The 23,157-nt window shown below is 45.2% G+C and overlaps 1 protein-coding gene across 5 annotated transcripts in view; it reads right to left on the bottom strand.

Annotated features, from left to right (window-relative positions):
- ptchd1 (patched domain containing 1) overlaps nt 1-22,539 on the bottom strand; it is a 156,990-nt gene extending 134,451 nt beyond the window's left edge. For 3 of the 5 annotated variants that reach the window (XR_005945806.1, XR_005945807.1, XM_041210828.1), the window contains exon 1: nt 21,945-22,539. Coding sequence is in view for 1 of the 5 variants with exons in the window: in XM_041210828.1 (XP_041066762.1) it covers nt 21,945-22,295 (351 nt within the window). In the remaining 4 variants the exon portion in view is untranslated. Of the gene's footprint in view, nt 1-7,484; nt 7,560-10,772; nt 11,980-21,944 lie in introns of those variants that run through there. The other 2 variants (XM_041210830.1, XM_041210829.1) reach the window with 2 other exon arrangements.
- Nucleotides 22,540-23,157: the final 618 nt, after the last annotated feature.

Below are 23,157 nucleotides of genomic sequence, written 5' to 3'. Positions count from 1 at the left end.
AACCTCGGTTAAGGAAGAAGGATAACATGTCAGAGGAACTGTTTTTGAAGGTAGCATCATCAGAACAGATGCGACGGAGGCAAAGGAACTGAGAGAATGGGATGGAGTCCTTACAGGAAGCAGGGTGTGAGGAGCAGTAGTTGAGGGAAGTGTCAGAGATGGACCATGTGAAAATGATGGAGGGGTGGAGATTGGAAGCAAACCTAATAAATTTTTCCAAGTCCCGACGAGAGCATGAAGCAGCACCGAAGTAATCATCGATGTACCGGAGAAAGAGTTGTGAGAGGAGGCCGGAGTAGGACTGGAACAAGGAATGTTGCACATACCCCATAAAGAGACAGGCATAGCTGGGCCCATGCGGGTACCCATAGCCACACCTTTTATTTGGAGGAAGTGAGAGGAGTTGAAGGAGAAATTGTTCAGTGTGAGAACAAGTTCAGCCAGACGGAGGAGAGTAGTGGTGGATGGGGATTGTTCGGGCCTCTGTTCGAGGAAGAAGCTAAGGGCCCTCAGATCATCCTGGTGGGGGATGGAGGTGTAGAGGGATTGGACGTCCATGGTGAAGAGGAAGCGGTTGGGGCCAGGGAACTGGAAATTGTTGACGTGACGTAAGGTATCAGAGGAATCACGATGCAGGTGGGAAGGGACTGGACAAGGGGAGAGAGAAGGGAGTCAAGATAACGAGAAATGAGTTCCGTGGGGCAGGAACAGGCTGACACGATCGGTCTACCGGGACTGTTCTGTTTGTGGATTTAGGGTAGGAGGTAGAAGCAGGCCGTCCAAGGTTGGGCGACTATCAGGTTGGAAGCTGTGGGAGGAAGATCTCCAGAGGAGATGAGGTCAGTGACAGTCCTGGAAACAATGGCTTGATGTTCAGTGGTGGGATCATGGTCCAGGGAGAAGTAGGAGGAAGTGTCTGCGAGTTGACGCTCAGCCTCTGCAAGGTCGAGGTCAGTGCGCCAGACAACAACAGCACGACCTTTGTCAGCGGGTTTGATGACAATGTTGGGGTTGGACCTGAGAGAATGGAGTGCAGTAAATTCAGAAAGAGACAGATTAGAATGGGTGAGAGGAGCAGTGAAATTGAGACGACTAATGTCACGCCGACAGTTCTCAATATAAAGATCAAGAGAAGGTAAGAATCCAGAGGGAGGGGTCCAGGTGGAGGGAGAATATTGGAGGTGGGTAAAAGGATCCGTTGAACGGGGAGAGGACTCCTGCCCAAAGAAGTGAGCACGGAGACGAAGACGGCGGAAGAAGAGTTCAGCATCGTGCTGAGCCCGATATTCATTGAGATGAGGGCGTAAGGGTATGAAACAAAGTCCTTTGCTGAGCACTGAACATTCAGCATCGGAGAGGGGAAGGTCAGGGGGTATAGTGAATACACGGCTGGGGCTGGGATTGGAAGATGGGGTGGGGACGGAGGGACAGGCAGGGGTGGAGGATCCTAGATGTGTGTTGGTGTCGATGAGTTGTTGGAGCTTGCATTCCTTAGCACTTGAGAGAAAAAGTTTCTTGTTGCGGCGTCGGATGAGACAAAGAATAAAATGAAACTGGGGGCACGCACAGCTTTGAAAAAGGGTGCGGCGGTGCTGCCGAAGGGAGAGGTCAAGTGTGTTCATATGGCGGCGCATGGCACTGAGTGTGGATCTCAGAATGTGACAGGAACAGCAGTCCGAGAAATGTTTTATGTCCCGGAGATACCTGTAATCCTGGGTGGGTTCGAAACAAGAGGGATGGAATTTCAGTTGAAATCCACGTGGGGTAAGTCGGAGATGGAGACAATCACTGAGAAAGGAGATATGACTGTGAAAGCGGATTTTAGTAAACACCTTGTCAAACACCAGGAGAGAAATGGAAAGCAATGAAGGTGAACAAGGCAAAAGAGATACGGAAATCTTGTCACAGAGAGGAACAAAACTTCTTCAAGGTAGGCATTTCTTGAAGAGCAGTGGCAGTCAATTAAACACAGAGATAAAAACAAAAAACTGCGGATGCTGGAAATCCAAAACAAAAACAAAAACAGAATTACCTGGAAAAACTCAGCAGATCTGGCAGCATCGGCGGAGAAGAAAAGAGTTGACGTTTCGTGTCCTCATGACCCTTCAACAGAACTGATTGAATATTAGAAGAGGGCTGAAAGATAGGCTGGTTTAAGGTGGGAGGGGAGGTGGGGGGAGAGAAGTGGGGGGGTTGGTGTTGTTGTAGGGACATGCAAGCAGTGATAGGAGCAGCTAATCAAAAAATGTCACAGACAAAGGAACAAAGAATGGATGGCAGGGCACTCAGCTCTAGTAGGCATGCCCACGCAAAAGATGCAACACCTGCCCCTTCACTTCCTGTCTCCTCACCATCCAAGGGCCCAAACACTCCTTTCAAGTGAAGCAGTATTTCACTTGCATTTCCCCCAACTTAGTCTACTGCATTCGTTGCTCCCAATGTGGTCTCCTCTACATTGGAGAGACCAAATGTAAACTGGGCTACCACTTTGCAGAACACCTGCGGTCTGTCTGCAAGAAAGACCCAAACCTCCCTGTCGCTTGCCATTTTAACACTCCACCCTGCTCTCTTGCCCACATGTCTGTCCTTGGCCTGCTGCAATGTTCCAGTGAAGCCCAACGCAAACTGGAGGAACAGCACCTCATCTTCTGACTAGGCACTTTACAGCCTTCCGGACTGAATATTGAATTCAACAACTTTAGATCTTGAACTCCCTCCTCCATCCCCACCCCCTTTCTGTTTCTTCCGCCTTCCTTTTGTTTTTTCCAATAATTTATATAGATTTTTCTTTTCCCACCTATTTCCATTATTTTTAAATCTTGTATGCCCTGTTAGTCTTTCCACCCCACCCCCACTAGAGCTGTACCTTGAGTGCCCTGCCATCCATTCTTAATTAGCACATTCGTTTAGATAATTTCATCACCTTCAACACATCCTTGTTCCTTTATCTGTGACATCTTTTGATTATCTGCTCCTATCACTGCTTGCTTGTCCCTACAACCACCACCCCCCCAACCTCTCTCCCCCACCTCCCCCCCCCCCCCCATCCACCTTAAACCAGCTTATATTTCACCCCTCTTCTAATATTCAATCAGTTCTGTTGAAGGGTCATGAGGACTCGAAACGTCAACCCTTTTCTTCTCCGCCGTGCTGCCAGACCTGTTGAGTTTTTCCAGGTAATTCTGTTTTTGTTTTGGATTTCCAGCATCCGCGGTTTTTTGTTTTTATTAATGTGCCATCCTTACCTGCCCTACATGTGACTCCAGACCTACAGCGATGTGGTTGACTCTTAAATGCCCTCTGAAATGGCCTAACTAGCCACTCAGTTGTATCAACTGCTACAAAGCCTCCAAAAAGGAATAAAACCAGATGGACCACCCGGCATTGGCCTTGGTGCCAGAAGTGACAATGGCAAACTCAGCCCTGTTGACCCTTCAAAGTCCTCCTTACTAACATCTGGGGGCCAGTGCCAAAATTGGGAGAATTATCTCATAAACAAGTCAAGCAACAGCCTGACATAGGCACCCTCACGAAATCATATCTTACAGATAATGTCCTAGACACCACCATCACCATCCCTGGGTATGTCCTGTCTCACCGGCAGGACAGACCGAGCAGAGGTGGTGGCACACTGGTCTACAATCGGAAGGGAGTTGCCCTGAGGGTCCTCAACATCGACTCTGGGCCCCATGAAGACTCATGGCATCAGATCAAACATGGGCAAGGAAACCTTCTGCTGATTACTGCATATCGCCCTCCCTCAGCTGATGAATCAGTGCTCCTCCATGTGGAACACCAATTGAAGGAGCACTGAGGGTGACAAGGGCACAGAATGTACATCACTAAGAGTGGCTCGGTAGGACTGACTGAGCTACTGGCCGAGTCCTAAAGGACATAGCTGCTAGACTGGGTCTGCGGCAGAATCAACAAGAGGGAAAAACATACTTGACCTCATCCTCACCAACCTGCCTGCCACAGATGCATCTGTCCATGACAGTATCGGTAGGAGTGACCACCACACAGTCGTTGTGGAGACAAATTCCCGCCTTCACACTGAGGATACCCTTCGTCATGTTGTGTGGCACTACCACTGTGCTAAATGGGGTAGATTTCAAACAGATCTAGCAACTCAAGACTGGGCATCCATGAGGCGCTGTGGGCCATCAGCAGCAGCAGAATTGTACTCAAACACAATCTGTAACCTCATGGCCTGGCATATCCCCCATTCTACCATTACCATCAAGCCAGGGGATCAACCCTGGTTCATTAAAGAGTGCAAGGGGGCATGCCAGGAGCAGCACCAGGCATACCTAAAAATGAGATGTCAACCTGGTGAAGCTATAATACAGGACTGTCTGCGTGCCAAACAGCATAAGCAGCAAGTGATAGACAGAGCTAAGCAATCCCACAACCAATGGATTAGGTCTGAGCTCTGCAGTCCTGCCACATGCAGTCGTGAATGGTGGTGAACAATTAAACATCTCACTGGAGGAGAAGGCTCCACAAATATCCCCATTCTCAATGATGGGGGAGCCCAGCACAGCAGTGCAAAAGATAAGGCTGAGGTTTTTGCAACAATCTTCAGCCTGAAGTGCCAAGTGGATGACCCATTTTGGCTTCCTCTGAAGGTCCCCAATATGACAGATGCCAGTCTTAAGCCAATTCGATTCATTCCATGTGATATCAAAAAACAGCTGAAAGCACTGCATACTACAAAGGCTATGGGCCCTGACAATATTCCGGCAATAGAACTGAAGACTTGTGCTCCAAAGCTTGTCATGCCCCTAGCCAAGCTGTTCCGGTACAGCTACAACTGGAATGCACCCAGCAATGTGGAAAATTGCCCAGGTATGTCCTGTACACAAAAAGCAGGATAAATCCAACCTGGCCAATACCACCCCATCAGTCTACTCTCTTCAGTAAAGTAATGGAAGGGGTCATCAACAGTGCTAGCAAGTGGCACTTGCTTAGCAATAACCTGTTTGCTGATGCCCAATTTGGGTTCCTCACCCTCAGCTCCTGACCTCATCGCCTTGGTTCAAACTTGGATAAAAGAGCTGAATTCCTGAGATGAGGTGGGAGTGACTGCTCTTGACATCAAGGCAGTATTTGACCAAGTGTGGCATCAAGGAAGCCTAGCAAAACTGGAGTTAATGCAAATCAGGTGAAAAACCCCGTTGGCTGAAGTCATACCTAGCACAAAGGAAGATGGTTGTGGTTGTTGGAAGTCAACCAACTCAGTTCCAGGACAACACTGCAGGAGTTCCTCAGGTTAGTGTCCTAGGCCCAACCATCTTTAGCTGCTTCATCAATGACCTTCCTTCCATCATAAGGTCAGAAGTGGGGGTGTTCACTAATGATTGCATAATATTCAGCACCAATCGCAACTCATCAAATACTGAAGCCGTCCATGTCCAAATGCAGCAAGACCTGGACAATATCCAGGCTTGGGCTGACAAGTGGCAAGTAGCATTCGTGCCACACAAGGCAATGACCACCTCCAACAGAGAGAATCTAACCATTGCCCCTTGGCATTAAATGGCATTACCATCATTGAATCCCCCACCATCAACGTCCTGGGAGTCACCATTGACCAGAAATTGAACTGGACTAGCTATATAAATACTGTGGCTACAAGAGCAGGTCAGAGGCTAGAAATCGTGCGATGAGTAACCCACTTGATTGGCACCACATTCACAAACATTCACTCCCACCACCACTGACGCACAGTAGCAGCCTACTAGATGCACTGCAGGAATTCACCAAGGTTCCCTAGACAGCACTTTCCAAACCATTACCATCTAGAAGGACAAGGGCAGCAGATAGATGAGAACACCGCCACCTGGAAGCTCCCCTCCAAGCCACTCACCATCCTGGCTTGGAAATATATCACCATTCCTTCACTGTCACTGGGTTAAAATCCTGGAACTCCCTTCCTAATAGCACTGTCAATACCTTCACCACATGGACTGCAGCAGTTCAAGAAGGCAGCTCACCACCACCTTCTCAAGAGCAACTAAGAATGGGCAATAAACGCTAGCCTAGCCAGCGAAGACCACATCCTGTGAATGAACTTTTAAAAAGCATATATTTTGTTCATTACTAAACACTGACCAGCCACGGGAAAGAGATTACAATAGATAAAGCAAGCACAACAACAGAAAGACAAATGCATTCTAACAAAAGAGTATTGCCAGAAAGGATGGCCAGCTTATACTCCTAACAACCCAGTACTTCGCCAATACTTCAAACAGAGAAAATATCTCACATTCATTCATGATTTCTTAATTTCTTAATGACAGACTAGTCATCCCTAAAACAATTCACTTTCAAATTATCCAGGAAATCCATCAAGGTCACTTGGGAATAATGAAATGCCAGGAAGAGCCCAGCAGTCAGTCTGGTGGCCAGGCATCAGCCACTCCATTGAATAGTTCATCATGAATCGTTTTATGTGCAGTGAACAGCCAAAAGAGAGTGAACCACTGGTACCCTCCACTTTTCCCAGCGGCCATGGTAGCGCCTGGGAATGGGTTTATTTGAGTTTAAAGGCAGCGTTTTCAGCATTGTCACTGATTACTACTCCGCATGGTCTGGTGAGTAGGCTGCACTGCATCACGGCGGAGGCAGTCATTACATCACTGAGAATCCTTGTGACACGTGGCATCCCGGACTTTGTGGTGTCAAACAATGGACCTCAGTTTGCTAACAAGCTGTGTTACAACTTTGTGCAGGAATATGGTTTCATACATGTGACTAGCTCTCCTAGATATCCTCAGTCAAAAACAGAAGCAGAAAGAAGCATTCAAACAATCAAGAAATTGATGAAAAGGGACAAAGATATTAACTTAGCCTTCCTAACTACAGAGCTACACTAAAAAACCAGTTCTCACCATCAGAATTATTGATGGGAAGACAGCTACAAACACAACCTCCAGCTCTACAACAAACATTACAATATAACATTATCTCAGATGATCGGGAGAAAGTTAGGAAGCGTGAGGAGCAACAAAGAGACAGTCAAGATCGTAATGTCAACCTCAGGCACAGAGCATGAGACTCAAAAGTGCTACGGCTGGGGAGAGACGAGATCAACAGGCAGAGGGAATTGTAACAGAAAGAGCTCCACAACCAAGACCTTATAGAATCAAAATGGACAAGGGAAATATCAGAAGGACCCAAAAAGCCTTGATACCATTGGGGAGGAAACCAATGGAACCTTGGACTTATTATCCAGATCTGGATGGAGACAAGGAATCAGAAACAAGGAAAACTCTACAACCACCCAGATGGAAGATACTCTTATCGAACGAGGAAGTGCAGTTCGCCCTCAACCTCAAAATGAAGTCAGGGCCAGATCAGGGAGATTGGTCAAGGCACCACAGAGACTGATCCTGTGAAGACTGAGCCTTTGAGGGGAAATGTAGGAGGATGTATATAGTTGGGATAAAAACTTGGGGGGAGATGTAAAGGGTTAACTTTACCTGATACTGATGTAACTATGATACAATGTCACGTCACTAAGAGACTACGATCTGGTGGGAAGCAGAAGTACAACGTTGTGGAAAGTGCTGAGATGTATATAGATCTTTAAATGAACAACAATAGTTTAAATTAAATAAACATGAATAATAGTCTATGGTAGCATTCTTAAGGAAACAGGCAAATCCTAAAGAAACCCCATCAGACCCCAAACTCAAGACAAAACACCACCTGTTTGTTTTCCAGTCTCCTTGGGATAAATGCTAACATTCCATTAGCTTTTTAAATCACTTTTTATATCTAATTAGATTTTAATGATTTCTGAACTTGGATTCCCAAGTCTAGCTACAGACTTCTCTACAGTTTCTCACCATTTAGAATATACTCTAATTTATCTTTTTTGGGCCCAAAGTGGATGATCTCATATTTGCCCACATTAAATTCCATCTTTCATAGTTTTTGCCCACTCACTTTATTTGTCAATGTCCCTAGGCAAGTTTGTGCTTGGCACATTATTTACTGCGCCTCCTAATTTTATATCAGCAGAAATATTGGATAGACAACTCTCCAGTTCTTTTTCCAATAAGTGATGAAAAGTTGACGACCCAAAACAAGTCCCTGGGGAAGACCAGTTGGCAAATCAGTCAATCACAGAGCTTTTCCTTTATCCTACTCTTTGTCTCCCATCTCCCAAGCAATTTCTAATCCAAGTCAAAAAGCTATCTCCTTTCCCTGGCTTGGAAATCATTTAGCTATCCTCAGTCCCATTATTTTCTCCATTATCATTACTTTATTAATATTGAACACAGTAAGTTCCTTGACTTACTTTTAGTTTTCCTTCCTATCACTGGTATTTTATCTTTTTCCTCTACTGTGAAAACAGATACAAGATACTTGTTTAATAAATCCGGAATTACCTTGTTGACTATTACAGTATCAATATTTCAATGGGCCCACATCTCCTTCAATCATTCTCTTAATTGCCTTTACTAATTGCCTTTATCCTATTTGAAAGTTTTCCTTACATTCCTCTTTGAAGCTCATATTATTTCCTTTGCGTTTCTTTGTTACTTTCTTTAACTCTCACATTCCACTGGATCACCATTTTTCTTGCTATCTGTGTAAAGATCCCAAGGTGATTCATAGGAACGTTACCAGAAAAGGGTTAGAGATGGCTCAGTTTGTAGCATTCTTGCCTCTAAGTCAGAAGATTATTGGTTCAAACCTTAGGTCAGATTTGAGCTAACATTCCACTGTAGTAATGATGGAAGTTCTATATTCTGATGATGTGTTTAAATTGAAACTCTCCCTGCACTCTCAGTTGGTTGTAAAAAAATCCTATGGCACTATTATGAATATGAATAGTGGAGCTCTCCCCAGTTTCCTGGCCAATATTTATTCCTCAACCAACATGAGTAAAGGGATGATCTGGTTGTTATCACACTGCTGTTTGTGGGAGCTTGTTGTGTGCAAACTGGCCACTGTGTTTCCTACAACATTGACTACACATCAAAAAAACATCTAAAGTCACTTCAAAAATGCATATTCAGCCAAAATTTGAGACCAAACCACACAAAGGGACATCAGCACAGACAATCAAAGGCTTGGTTAAGAAGCAACTTAAAAGAGAGAGCCAGGAAGGCAGAGATATTTAGGTTGGGAATTCTAGTGCTTAGGGGCCTAGGAAGCTAAAGGCATGGCTGCCAAGGGGAAAAGTACAAGTCTTCTGTGAAAACAATGTTTCTGAAACTGGGCCCTTACGACACAAGTGTGGATATCCTCCTTGGCATCAATGCTAAAAGGACATTCCTGCAACATTGAGAAACATGGCACTTTTAGTGAAAGTCCTACTTGACAGTTAACTTATAATAAGTTTGCTATTTAGCTTTAACAGAAAAAAAAGTCCCAAAAAGGAAAGAATGGAAGCTGAGCCATTGGGAGCGTTTGGATGATCCGTCAGTGGAAGAGTTTTTGGAGAAGGTTTTCAAAGGCAAAGGGTGAGGTAGAGACAGGAGATCTTAGGGAGGTAGTTCCAAATATTTTGCCCAAGGCAGGAGCAGACTGAGAGAGGGAAGCCACAATCAGAGCACCAGTGCAAAAAGACACATTAGGCTGGAGCAGATTTCTAAGTTAGAGAGGGGTGAGCCTCTGGAAGGAGTAGCAGTTGAGAATGAGTATATTAAATTTGATGTGTTGTAGACAGGGAGCCACTATTGGTCAGTGAGGATGGAGTGATGTGAGTGAGATTTAGTGCCAGCCAGGAATTAGGCTGTAAAATTTTGGATCATTCTGAATTTATGAAGGGTGCAAATCACAAGGGGTTATAAAAAGAAAGACAGAAGGTATTGATCACTTAGAGAATGATAGGGACTGAGGTGGGTAACAATATTAAGGGGAAAATAAGCAATCTCTGTGCTCCATCAGGTGGATAGGAGCTTCCGTAGTTCACTTCAAAGTCAAAAAGGACACAATCAGATTCAACCTGACAAAACAGCCAGGAACAGGGATGCAGTCAGCAGCAAGGAAGAGTAATTTATGGCACAGATAAAGATGCTGCAAACCTACACAAGAGACAAGAAATTGCAACTAGTCTAATAACTAAACAACAAAACTCCCTAAAGGTAATCAGAGATGGCATGAGTTGATAATGGGAGGGGAATTATTGAAGGTGAGAGGGGCTGGTTACATTCAGTTTGCAATTTTCATGAACATGTCATTGCTCCCCAAATCCCTGCCCATCTTTTCCGCAGTTCCATGTTTGAACCCAACGAAGCAGGTTTATACCCATGCCACAGAACTGAAACAGACCTTATCGAAGTTACAAATGACATCCTATGTGACAGTGACCATGGTAAACTATTCCTCTTCATCCTCTTTGCCTTGTCTACATCCTTTTACACATTTCACACATCATCCTCTCAACTCAGTTCCATTGTCCAGCTGGGTGGGACTGCCCTTACTTGGCTCCATTCCTATCTATCTGGTTGTAGCCAGAGAATAACCCGCAATGGCTTCTCTTCCTGCTCCAGCACCCTTACCTCCGGTACCCCCAAGGATCTATTCCTGACCCTGCTCCTCTTTCTTTGTCACGCTGCTTGTCCAACATCCGATATTGGATGAACAGAAATTTCCTCCCATTAAACATCGGGAAGAACAAAGTTATTGTCTTCACTCCCAGCTACAAACTCCACTCCCTAACCAAAGACTCTATCCCTCGCCTTGGCCAGTGTTGAAGAGTGAATCAGAATGTTTGCAACCTCGTCATCCTATTTAACTCTGTGTTTACTTACTACCACATCCTCCTTTCATAGGCAGACCCTCAGGATCAAGAATGACTGGCTTCCACTCCAGTTCAGTGGGTTTTGAGGTGGTTGATAAGTCCAATGCGTGAATCTTAAGGCTCTGCCACATGCAGGGCAGGTGAAGCTTGAAGGGTTGAGTAGATGAGATGTTTGGAGGTTTGGCGGTCTGACTTCACTTCTGCATGCTCCCGACAAAGTCCCTTGATGTGTTCAGAGCCTTCCCGAAAGTATCTCCTCCATTTTGGTTGGTCACAAGCCAGGATATCCCATGAGACAATGAGGATGCTTTGAGGACATTCCCTAAAGCAATCCCCTTGTCCTCCGGGGAGTCTCCATAAAGTCACCCATCCCCACATTGCCTCAGCTCATCTGCTGCTGAAACTCTTGTCCATATCTCTGTAATCTCTAAACTTGACTAGTTCAATGCTCTCCTGGCTACCCTCCCGTCTCGTTTATTTGTCCTCATCCAAAATTCTACCTAACCAAGTCTTTGTTCATCCATCTTTGTTTGCTGACCTATACTGGTTCTGCTTTGGCACCCGATCTGGCAATGCCTCAATTTAAAAATTCTCATCCTTATTTACAAATCCCTCCATGGCCTCGGCCTGATCTCCGTAACATTCTCCAGCCCTACATACCTCCAAGATCTCTGTACTCCTCCAATCTAGCCTCTTGTACATCCCAATTTTCATCACTCCCTCATTGGCAGCTGTGACTATAACAGGCTAGGACCTAAACTTTGGAATTACCTCCCTAAACCTTTCCACCTGTTTGAGATGCTTCTTAAAATTTATTTCCTTGTCTACCTTATACCTCCTTAAGTGGCTCAGTGTCAAATTCTGTTTGATAATGCTTCTGTGTGAGAGAGGGAGGGAAAGAGAAAAAGAAAGCATGAGATAGAGAGGAAAATGGACAGAGAGGTAGATAGATACAGCCAATAAAATCTATTTTGTCACTGTTGTAATGCAGGAAATACAGCAGCCAATTTGTGTACAGTAAATTCCCCCAAACAGCAATCAGATAAATGGTTTTAGTGATGTTGGTTGAGGGATAAATGCTGGCCAGATCACTCCCCTGATATTCTTTGAAAAATATCACAGGATTTTATACATGCACCCGAAAGGGTATTCGTTTAATACCTCACCAAATACTGTGCAGCACACCTCAGTGCTAGAGTGTCAGCTGAGATTATTTGCTCAAGTTCTGGAGTGGGACTTGATCTCATAACATTCTGGCTCAGAGGACAGAATGCAACTAATGAGCCAAGGCTGAGGGAGGTCACAGGGTGTTTGGTTGGAATGGAGAGGAAATCTGAAGCTATGAGGATAATATTTGGATGGTTTAAGAGCATATATATCATGGTGAGGGTGATATCTTACGCTATAGGAGCATTTGAACAATTTGAGGGGCTATGATGGTATGGGGATATCATATAATATTAAAGGTGCATCTAATGGCATCTGGATGATATGAAACTGGATAGGTATATTGTTGGAAAATAGAGATAGTTTAAATTAAGTTATATGTGTATTTGGAGGTGATGGGAATAAGGTATATCTTTTTTTTATTATTCATTCATGGGATGTGGGCTTCGCTGGCTGGGCCAGCATTTATTGCCCATCCCTAATTGCCCTTGAGAAGGTAGTGGTGAGCTGCCTTCTTGAACCGCTGCAGTCCATGTGGTGTAGGTATACCCACAGTGCTGTTAGGGAGGGAGCTCCAGGATTTTGACCCAGTGACAGTGAAGGAACGGTAATATATTTCCAAGTCAGGATGGTGAGTGGCTTGGAGGGGAACCTCCAGGTGGTGGTGTTCCATCTATCTGCTGCCCCTATTCTTCCAGATGATAGTGGTCGTGGGTTTGGAAGGTGCTGTCAAAGGAGCCTTGGTGAATTCCTGCAGTGCATCTTGTAGATGGCACACACTGCTGCTACTCTGTGTCGATAGTGGAGGGAGTGAATATTTGTGGATGGGGTGCCAATCAAGCAGGCTGCTTTTGTCCTGCAATGTGTCAAGCTTCTTGAGTGTTGTGGGAGCTACACTCATCCGGGCAAATGGGGAGTGTCCACCACACACCTGGCTTGTGCCTTGTAGATGGAGGACAGATTTTGGGGAGTCAGGAGGTAGGTTACTTGTCGCACGATTCCTAGCCTCTGACCTACTCTTGGTAGTGACAGTATTTTTATAGCTAGTCCAGTTCAATTTCTGGTCAATGGTAACCCACAGGATGTAGATAGTAGGGAATTCAGTGATGGTTATGCCATTGAATGTCAAGGGGCAATGGTTAGATTCTCTCTGTTGGAGATGGTCATTGCCTGACACTTGTGTGGCGTGAATGTTACTTGCCGCTTGTCAGCCCAAGCTAGGATATTGTCCAGGTCTTGCTGCATTTGGACACAGACTGCTTCAGTATCTGAGGAGTCGCAAATGGTGCTGAACATTGTGTAATCATCAGCAAACATCCCCACTTCTGACCTCATGATGGAAGGAAGGTCATTGATGAAGCTGCTAAAGATGATTGGGCCGAGGGAACTACCCTGAGGAACTCCTGCACTGATGCCCTGGACCTGAGAAGACAGACCTCCAACAACCACAACCATCTTCCTTTAAGTTTAAGTTTGATTTGTGTTCCTGTACTTGTGTTAAAAAAGGGGAAGTTGAGTTTTAGTTTCACTTTAAAGGATGTCTGCATTTTAATGAAGGTTTTATGATTCTTGAAGGGGAGGTAAAGTGAACATAAGGTAGAAAAAAACTGTGCTGTTGTCTAGCATTAGGAGGCCCCACAGAGACAGAAAAGTAGTTTCAGTTCAGTTTGAGTGCGGTTGGTTAGTGTGCTCCAAGGTTGAAAGAAGTTACCAGCAGAAGCAGCATAAGAGAGGAACAGAGAGCAAGTCCCAAAGTAAAGTTGGAAGCAGTGGCCAGCGGAAGCAGGGCAGAAGAAGGAACTGCAGAGTAAACAGGTTTCCCCAAAGAACAAAAGAAGAAAGTCCCCATAACTAGGGAGTGGAACAGGAAGGTCCCAAGAGGACAATTAAGTCAAAGGAAAGGCAGGAACTGGGGAAAGGTCCTGTTAGATGAAGTTAAGAATGAGGAGCTGAGAGAGGTTGAGGGGAGAACCATAGCATCTGTTTGGAGTGGCATCTGTCACTTGGTTTCAGAGTGTAGTGTGTCTGACCACAGGTCTCCTATTGGTTTACATGGACTGTGTACTTACTGTAAACATTAGAGTATAAAATAACTTTTGTAACTTGTCTTATCCTTACAAATCTGCATATATCTGTAAAGGTATAGTTGTTGGTGAAGGAGTATTGTAATATAGTTCATCTTTTCTTGTTTAATAAATGTTTTATTCTTTTGTTAAAAGTTCATCAGCTGATTCCTGTGACTCTGTTCAGTAGCCACTCTCCACATATCTAAACAAAAAATAAAAGTTAGGATCAATCAAGCCAGGTTCCACCCTGAGATCTGGCTTGTCCAGTAGTAACATCAGCTGGGATCATAACACTATGGTTGCATGAAGGTGACTGCCTGAGGAAATAATGATACACATCTGATGGTGTCTGATGGTATGAGGTGGGAATCTGATGGTGTGAGGTGCATATTTGAGGGTACCCATCTGATGGCCATCTCTCAAATGGCCAATGTTCCAGCAAAGGACAAAGAGAATGCTACAAAGACATTCTGAAGCTCTCTATGAAGCGTGGCAGCATTGGCATTAATGACTGGGAGGAGCTTGCTACCAATCGTTCAAAATGGCAACAACTTGTCCATCAAGCTGCATCACGATTTGAGTCCCAACGTCTTAATGATGAGGCAGAGCAGCATCAGAGAAGAGAAAAGGAAACAAATCCTGCACTTTGGATCCCGCTATCTCGGGGGACATCCTGCCCAATGTGCCCAAAGATCTGCAGGTCAAGGATCAGCTTGTTCAGTCACATGAAGATCCATGGCAGAAACTCATGACCCTGAGTAGACATCATCCTCAGATCAATGACAATCTGATAGCATCTGCTGATCTATTGGAGGGTACAAGAGTGGGTATCTGATGGTATAAGTGAGTGTTTAATGGTATCTGACAATATGAATGTAGGTATCTGATGTCAGTGAGTAACTGATATAATGGAATTTGGGTGGTGTGAGCTGGGAATCTGACAGTACGAGGTTGTATCTGCTGGTATGTAAGCGTGTGTTGGATGGTGCAAGGGTAGACATCTGATGGTGTACAATGGGATCTGGTAGGAAGAGAATATATATCTGGTGTTGTTGGAGTGGGTATCTGATGAGTTAGAGTAGGTATCTGATGTTATGAAGTGGATATCTAGATGGTATTAGAGCAAGTTTTTTTAAATTTATTCTTTCATGGGATGTGGGCAGCACTGGCAAGGCCAGAATTTTTAGCCCATCCTTAATTGTCCCTGAGCTGAGTGGCTTGCTAGACCATTTCAGAGGGCAGTTAAGAGTCAACCACATTGCTGTGGGTCTGCAGTCACATGTAGGCCAGACCAGATAAGGACGGCAAATTTCTTCCCCTAAAGGGCATTAATGAACCAGATGGATTTTTACATCAATGATAGTTTCGTGCTCACCATTACTGAGACTAGCTTTCAATTCCAGATTTTTTTTTAATGAATTGAAGTTAGATTCCACCAGCTGCCAGGGTGGGGTTTGAACCCTTGTCCTCAGAGCATTAAACTGGGCCTCTGGATTACTAGTCTAGCGACGTTAAAACCATGCCACCATCTCCCCTCATCGTCATGGTATTACAGCAGGTATCTGCATAATATGAGAGTGGGTAACTGATGGGTTGACGTGAGTATTTGATGGTTTAGGATAGGTATTTGATGGGTTGGGGCGGGTATTTTATGGGTTAGGGCAGGTATCTGATGGGTTAGAGTGCGTACCTGATGTTATGAGGTGGATATCTGGATGGTATTAGAGCGAGTATCTTCACGGTATTACAGCAGGTGCCTGCATGGTATGAGAGTGGGTACCTGCATGGTATAAGAGTGGGTATCTAATGGCTTTAGAGGAAATATCTGATGGTATGGCAGTGGGTAACTGATTGTATCTGTATGCTATAAGGTTGGTATGCAACAGTACAAAGGAGGGTTATTGATAGTACATCAGATATATAAGGGTCAGCATCTGAAGGTATCTGATAGTACGTAGTGAGTAATTGATTGTAAAAGTGTGGGTGTCTCATGAGATGACGGCATGAGATTATAAGAATGTATGAAATAGGAGCAGGTCATTCAATCCATATGGCTGTTCTGGTTCAATTCTACATTCCTGCCTCCTGCCCATATCCCTCGATTGCTTTAGTATCTAGATCTCTGTCTTCAATATACCCAACATCTGAGCATCCACAGCTCTCTAAGGTAGAAAAAGAGGATTCAATACCCTCTGGATGAAAACATTTCTTCTGATTTAGACCTAAATGGCCCCTTATCCTGAAATTGCGATCCCAAGATCTTGACTCCAATGCGAGGGAATACATGTTCCCAGCATCTACCCTGTCAAGCCCCTTAAGAATTTTATGTTACAATGCAGCCACCTCTTATTCTTCTAAATTCTGGGGAATATAAACCTGGGGCAGAATAAAAGCCTAGGGGGAAGAGGTGGTGGTAATGTTGCGGGACTAGTAATCCAGATGCCCAGGCTAATGTTCTAGGGACACGGGTTCAAATCCCACCATGGCAGCTGGTGGAATTTAAGTTCAAATTAGTAAAATCTAGAATTAAAAGCTAGTCTCAAGATTGGTGACCATGACAACTATCATCAATTGTTGTACAAACCCATCAGGTTCACTGAGTCCCTTTAGGGAAGGAAATCTGCCATTCTTACCTGGTCTGGCCTATATGTAACTCCAGATGTTACAATGTGGTTGACTCGTAAATGCCATCTGAAAATGTCCCAGCAAGCCACTCAGTTCAAGGACAATTAGGGTTGGGCAACAAATGCTGGCCTTGCCAGTGGTGCCCACACCCCATGAAAGAAGACTTCTCATTAGACAATGCCCACATCCCAGGAATCAATCTAGTGAACATCTGTGGCACTCCCTCTATGGATTCTTGCTTAGATAAGAGACCAAAACTATACACAGTAGACAGGTGTGGTCTTAACAAGGCCCCAATCAATTGCAATAAGATTTCTTCACTCTTCCACACCACTTATGTAATAAAGGCTAACATACCATTTGCTTTCCTAATTGCTTGCTGCACCTGCAGGTTAAATTTTTCAGATTTATGTGCAAGAACACCAACATCCCTCTGAATATCAACATTTTGTAGTCTCTCACCATTTGAAAAATATTCTGTTTTTCTATTATTCCTTCACACTTCCCCACATTTTATTCCATCGGCTATAACACTGTCCATCGCTTAACCTATTTATATCCCTTTGCAGCATCTTTATGGCCACTTTACAGCTTACTTCTACTCCAACCCCAAAGCCCCGCAAGTTTATTTCCTTCAAATGCCCATCCAATTTCCTTTTGAAATCATTGATTGTCTCTGCTTCAACCACCTTCATAGGTAGCGAGTTCCAGGTCATTACCACTCGCAGTGTAAAAAAGTTCTTGCTGACATCCCTCCTGCATCCTTTGCCCAAAACCTTAAATCTCCGTCCACTAATTCTTGTGGGAGAACAATCTCAGCTTCTCCAAACTAACCTTGTAGCTAAAATCCCTCTGACTCTACTTTCCCACCTAACTTTGTATTTCACAAACTTAGATAGGCTATACCTGGTCCCCTCATCGAAGGAAAGGTATCTGATGGAATGAGGGTGGGGATTTGGTGGGATAAGGATGGGCATCAAATGGTGGCATCTTATGGGATGAGGTTGGGAAAAAGGGATGAGGGCAGGCACCTAATGGGATGATGCTGAGAATCTGACAGGATACTGGTGGGCATCTGATGGTATCTGCTGGGAGCTGTGCGGGTGCTAGTTGGGATATGGGTGGGTATCTGATGGGATAAGGGTACGAGGAATGAGGGTGGATACCTAATAGAATCTGATGGGATGAGGGTGGCTCTCTGGTGAGCGTGAGTATCTGAATGGATGAGGGTCAGTGTCTCATGCGATTCTTTGGAATGAAGGTGGGAGTTTGAACTAAGGGACTATGAATCCAATGGGATGAGGTTGGGAATCTGATGGTTTCTGAGGAGATGAGGATGAGTATCTTTTGGGGTGAGGACAGGTATCATTTGAGTTGAGGGTGTCTGATGGAATGAGGGGGTATCTAATGGAGTGAAGGAGTATTTGATAAGGTGAGGAGGATATCTGATAGGGTGAGGGGATATCTGATGGAATGAGGAGTATCTGATGGGATATGGGGATTATCTGTTAGTGAGGGGGTATCTCATGCTCTGCGGGTGTCTGATGGGGTGATGCGGGTACCTGATGGTGGGGGAGTGTATCTGATGGTGACGGGGGTGTTTGATGGTATGAGAGGTATTTGACACTATGGGGGGCAGGGTTTGATGTTATGAAGAATATCTGATGGTTATGGGGGGGATACAATGGAAGTGTCTTATGGGTGTGAGGGGTGTTTGACAGTATGAGAATATTTGATGCTATTGGGTATCTGATGGGGATTGGGTGTATTTGATGTTATGACTGCTATTTGATGGTATGGGGGGTATATGATGAGAGGTATTTGATTCTATGGGGGTATCAGATCGATATGGGGTTCTTTGATGGGAGCATTTGATGCTATGGGGTATTTGATGGAGTATCTGCTGGGGTTATTTAATGGGTGCATCTGATACTTTAGGGGTATTTGAAGGGGTATTTGATGGGGTAATTGATGCTATGGGGGTACTTGGTGGAGGTATTAGATGCTATACGGTGTCTGATGGGTATGGAGGTATTTGACTGGGGTATCTGATGCCATGGGGTATTTGTGGTAAGCATTTGCAGGGAGGTATTTGATGGGGCATCTGGAGGTATTTGGTTCTATGGGGGTACTTGATAAGGATATTTCATTGGAGGTATTTGATGGGGTATCTGATACCCTGGGGTACTTGTTGGCATAGGAAATACCTGATGGGGTTAGGGGGCACTTTGATAGGGTGAGGGGTTATTTGATGGTATGGGGGCATTTGGCATTATGGGTTTTTTTTGATGATATAAGAGGTATCTGATGGTTACGGGGGTATCTGATGCAATGGGGGTGTCTGATGGGGATGCAGGTGTTTGATGGTATAGTGGCATCTGATGGGGGTGGTGTGTATTTCATGTTAGAAGGGTCACTTAGGTAGGTAGCAACAACATAGGTAGGACTAGGAAAGAGGTTCTGCTGAGGGACTACAAGCAGCACGGGGCTAAATTAAAAAGCAGAACCACAAAGGTAATAATCTCCAGATTACTACCTGAGCCATGTTCAAATTGGCGTAGGGTAAATGAGATTAGAGAGGTAAATGCGTGGCTCAAAGATTGGTGCGGGAGAAATGGATTCCGATTCATGGGGCACTGGCACCAGTACTGGGGAAGGAGAGAGCTGTTCCATTGGGAAGGGCTTCATTTGAACCATGCTGGACCAGTGTCCTGGCAAATCCTATAAGTAGGGTTTTAGATAGGATTTTAAGCTAATTAGTGGGGGCAGGAGGGTTCAATTGAAGGGAAGTTTAGAAAATCAAAAATAAATCCCCAAGGAGTTGCCTCACTGTAGGGCAAAGTATAAATTGGAAAATAATGGAGGCTTGTAAGAAGGGCGCTACAATTGCCATGGGTGATTTTAATCTGCATATTGACTGGACAAATCAGATTGGCAGAGGTAACATGGAAGACAATGAAATGTAATGGGTAAGATGGTGTATGCAGTAGGGAATGTAATGGGTATGTATGATGTATGTAATAGAGAATGTAATGGGTATGTATAGTGTATGCAATCGGGAATGTAATGGGTTTGATGTTGTATGTAATATGGAATGCAATGGGTATAATGGTGTATGTAATAGGGAATGTAATGGGTATGATGGTGTAATAGGGAATGTATTGAGTATGATGGTGTATGCAATAGGGAATGTAATGGGTAAGATGGTGTTTGTAATAGGGAATGTAATGGGTATGATGGTGTATGTAATAGGGAATGTAATGTGTATGACGGTGTATGTAATAGGGAATGTAATGGGTATGATGGTGTATGTAATAGGGAATGTAATGTGTATGTAATAGGGAATGTAATGGGTATGATAGTTTATGTAATGGGGAATGTAATGGGTATGACGGCGTATGTAATAGGGAATGTAATGGGTATGATGGTGTATGTAATAGGGAATGTAATGGGTATGATGGTGTATGCAATAGGGAATGTAATGGGTATGATGGTGTATGCAATAGGGAATGTAATGGGTATGATGGTGTATGCAATAGGGAATCTAATGGGTATGATGGTGTATGTAATAGGGAATGTAATGGGTATGATAGTGTATGTAATAGGGAATGTAATGGGTATGATGGTGTATGCAATAAGGAATGTAATGGGTGTGACGGTGTATGTAATAAGGAATGTAATGGGTATGATGGTGTATGTAATAGGGAATGTAATGGGTATGATAGTGTATGTAATAGGGAATGTAATGGGTATGATGGTGTATGCAATAGGGAATGTAATGGGTATGATGGTGTATGCAATAGGGAATGTAATGGGTATGATAGTGTATGCAATAGGGAATGTAATGGGTATGGTGGTGTATGCAATAGGGAATGTAATGGGTATGATGGTGTATGCGATAGGGAATGTAATGGGTATGACGGCATATGTAATAGGGAATGTAATGGGTATGATGGTGTATGCAATAGGGAATGTAATGGGTATGATGGTGTATGCAATAGGGAATGTAATGGGTATGATAGTGTATGCAATAGGGAATGTAATGGGTATGGTGGTGTATGCAATAGGGAATGTAATGGGTATGATGGTGTATGCGATAGGGAATGTAATGGGTATGACGGCATATGTAATAGGGAATGTAATGGGTATGATGAAGTATTAATAGGGAATGTAATGGGTATGATGGTGTATGTAGTAGGGAATGTAATGGGTATGATGGTGTACCTAATAGGGAATGTAATGGGTATGATGGTGTATGTAATAGGGAATTTAATGGGTAAGATGGTGTATGTAATAGGGAATATAACGGGGATGATGGTGTATGTAATAGGGAATGTAATGGGTATGATGGTGTATGCAATAGGGAATGTAATGGGTATGATGGTGTATGCAATAGGGAATGTAATGGGTATGGTGTATGTAATAGGGAATGTAATGGGTATGATAGTGTATGTAATAGGGAATGTAATGGGTATGATGGTGTATGCAATAGGGAATGTAATGGGTATGATGGTGTATGCAATAGGGAATGTAATGGGTATGATGGTGTATGTAATAGGGAATGTAATGGGTATGATAGTGTATGTAATAGGGAATGTAATGGGTATGATGGTGTATGCAATAGGGAATGTAATGGATATGACGGTGTATGTAATAGGGAATGTAATGGGTATGATAGTGTACGCAATAGGGAATGTAATGGGTATGATGGTGTACGCAATAGGGAATGTAATGGGTATGATAGTGTACGTAATAGGGAATGCAATGGGTATGATAGTGTATGCAATAGGGAATATAATGGGTATGATGGTGTATGCAATAGGGAATGTAATGGGTATGATGGTGTATGCAATAGGGAATGTAATGAGTATGATAGTGTATGTAATAGGGAATGTAATGGGTATGATGGTGTATGCAATAGGGAATATAATGGGTATGATAGTGTATGCAATAGGGAATGTAATGGGTATGATAGTGTATGTAATAGGGAGTGTAATGGGTATGATGGTGAATGCAATAGGGAATGAAATGGGTATGATAGTGTATGTAATAGGGAATGTAATGGATATGATAGTGTATGTAATAGGGAATGGAATGGGTATGATGGTGTATGCAATAGGGAATGAAATGGGTATGATAGTGTATGTAATAGGGAATGTAATGGATATGATAGTGTATGTAATAGGGAATGGAATGGGTATGATGGTGTATGCAATAGGGAATGTAATGGGTATGATAGTGTATGTAATAGGGAATGTAATGGGTATGATAGCGTATGCAATAGGGAATGTAATGGGTATGTATGGGCTCTGTGCCGCTCTGACCTGCAGGATGAGGCGGGTTTGTTGCGGTTCCAGTAGGTTCCCGGAGCCGGTGCGGGTGATGAGGATCCGGCCATAGGGCCCCGGGCTCTGCAGGTGAGAGTAAAGCCGCTGTTTGGACTGGTTGACGGGGAAGAGGCTGTTGACCAGACTCCGCTCGATCTTGGCCAGACTGTGTCTCGGTGCGAACAGATATTCCATATCGTCCTGGAGCCGGTACCGACTGAAACTCGCCCCCAGCAGGATGGACAGGAGCACGGGGGCTGAGGCGAACAACACCGGGTGGTTCCCGATCAGGAAGCCCAGGCGGTAGAAGCCGCTCCGGAGGCCCCGGTGCAACAGCTGCCGGAGCATGGTGCCAGGGCCCGGGCAGGCCCGCCAGCCAGAGCCGGGCCTCAGAGCCCGGAGCCCGGCCTGGACTCCGAGTCCGAGCCTCCCGCCATCCACCTCCCTCACTCGGCTCGGCCTCGGCTGCAGGCCCGGCTCCCGGGAAGGCGGCGCTGTCGGCAGGGCGGGGAACGGGACGGGGAGGCGGGACAGCCCGGGCCGGCCCCCGGGTCCCGCTCCCTCCCCCCCACCTCGACTGACGGGGAGAGCGAGGGGGGGCGGGGGGGGAGAGTAAAGGAGGAGATTGAGGGGGGGAGGGTAAAAGAGGGGAGAGATGGAGGTGGGAGGTATGGGGGGAGGGATTAGTTGTGGGGGGGAGTGTGGAGGAGGGGGGTGTGAGGTGGGTTGGGGGAGGGGTGTGAGGGGAGTGTGGAGGAGGGGGGTGTGAGGGGAGTTGGGGGAGGGGGGTGTTGGGGGAGGGGGGCGTGAGGTGGGTTGGGGGAGGGGGGCGTGAGGTGGGTTGGGGGAGGGGGGCGTGAGGTGGGTTGGGGGAGGGGTGGGGGCGTGAGGTGGGTTGGGGGAGGGGGGGTGTGAGGGGGGAGGGGGGGTGTGAGGGGGGGAGTGGGGGGAGGGGTGTGTGAGGGGAGTGTGCTGGAGGGGGGTGTAAGGAGAGTGTGGGGGGTGGGGTTGTAAGGGGGTGTGGGGGGGTGGGGTTGTAAGGGGGTGTGGGGGGGTGGGGTTGTAAGGGGGTGTGGGGGAGTGGGGATGTAGGGGAGGGTGGAGACGGTGTGGGGGAGGGGGCTGTGAGGGGAGTGTGGGGGAGGGGGCTGTGAGGTGGGTTGGGGGAGGGGTGTGTGAGGTGGGTTGGGGGAGGGGTGTGAGGGGAGTT

The sequence above is a fragment of the Carcharodon carcharias genome, chromosome 18 (genome assembly GCF_017639515.1).
Source record: "Carcharodon carcharias isolate sCarCar2 chromosome 18, sCarCar2.pri, whole genome shotgun sequence".
Taxonomy (NCBI): domain Eukaryota; kingdom Metazoa; phylum Chordata; class Chondrichthyes; order Lamniformes; family Lamnidae; genus Carcharodon; species Carcharodon carcharias.
Note: the sequence above shows the minus strand (reverse complement) of the source record. Positions and strands in the feature narration are given on the sequence as shown.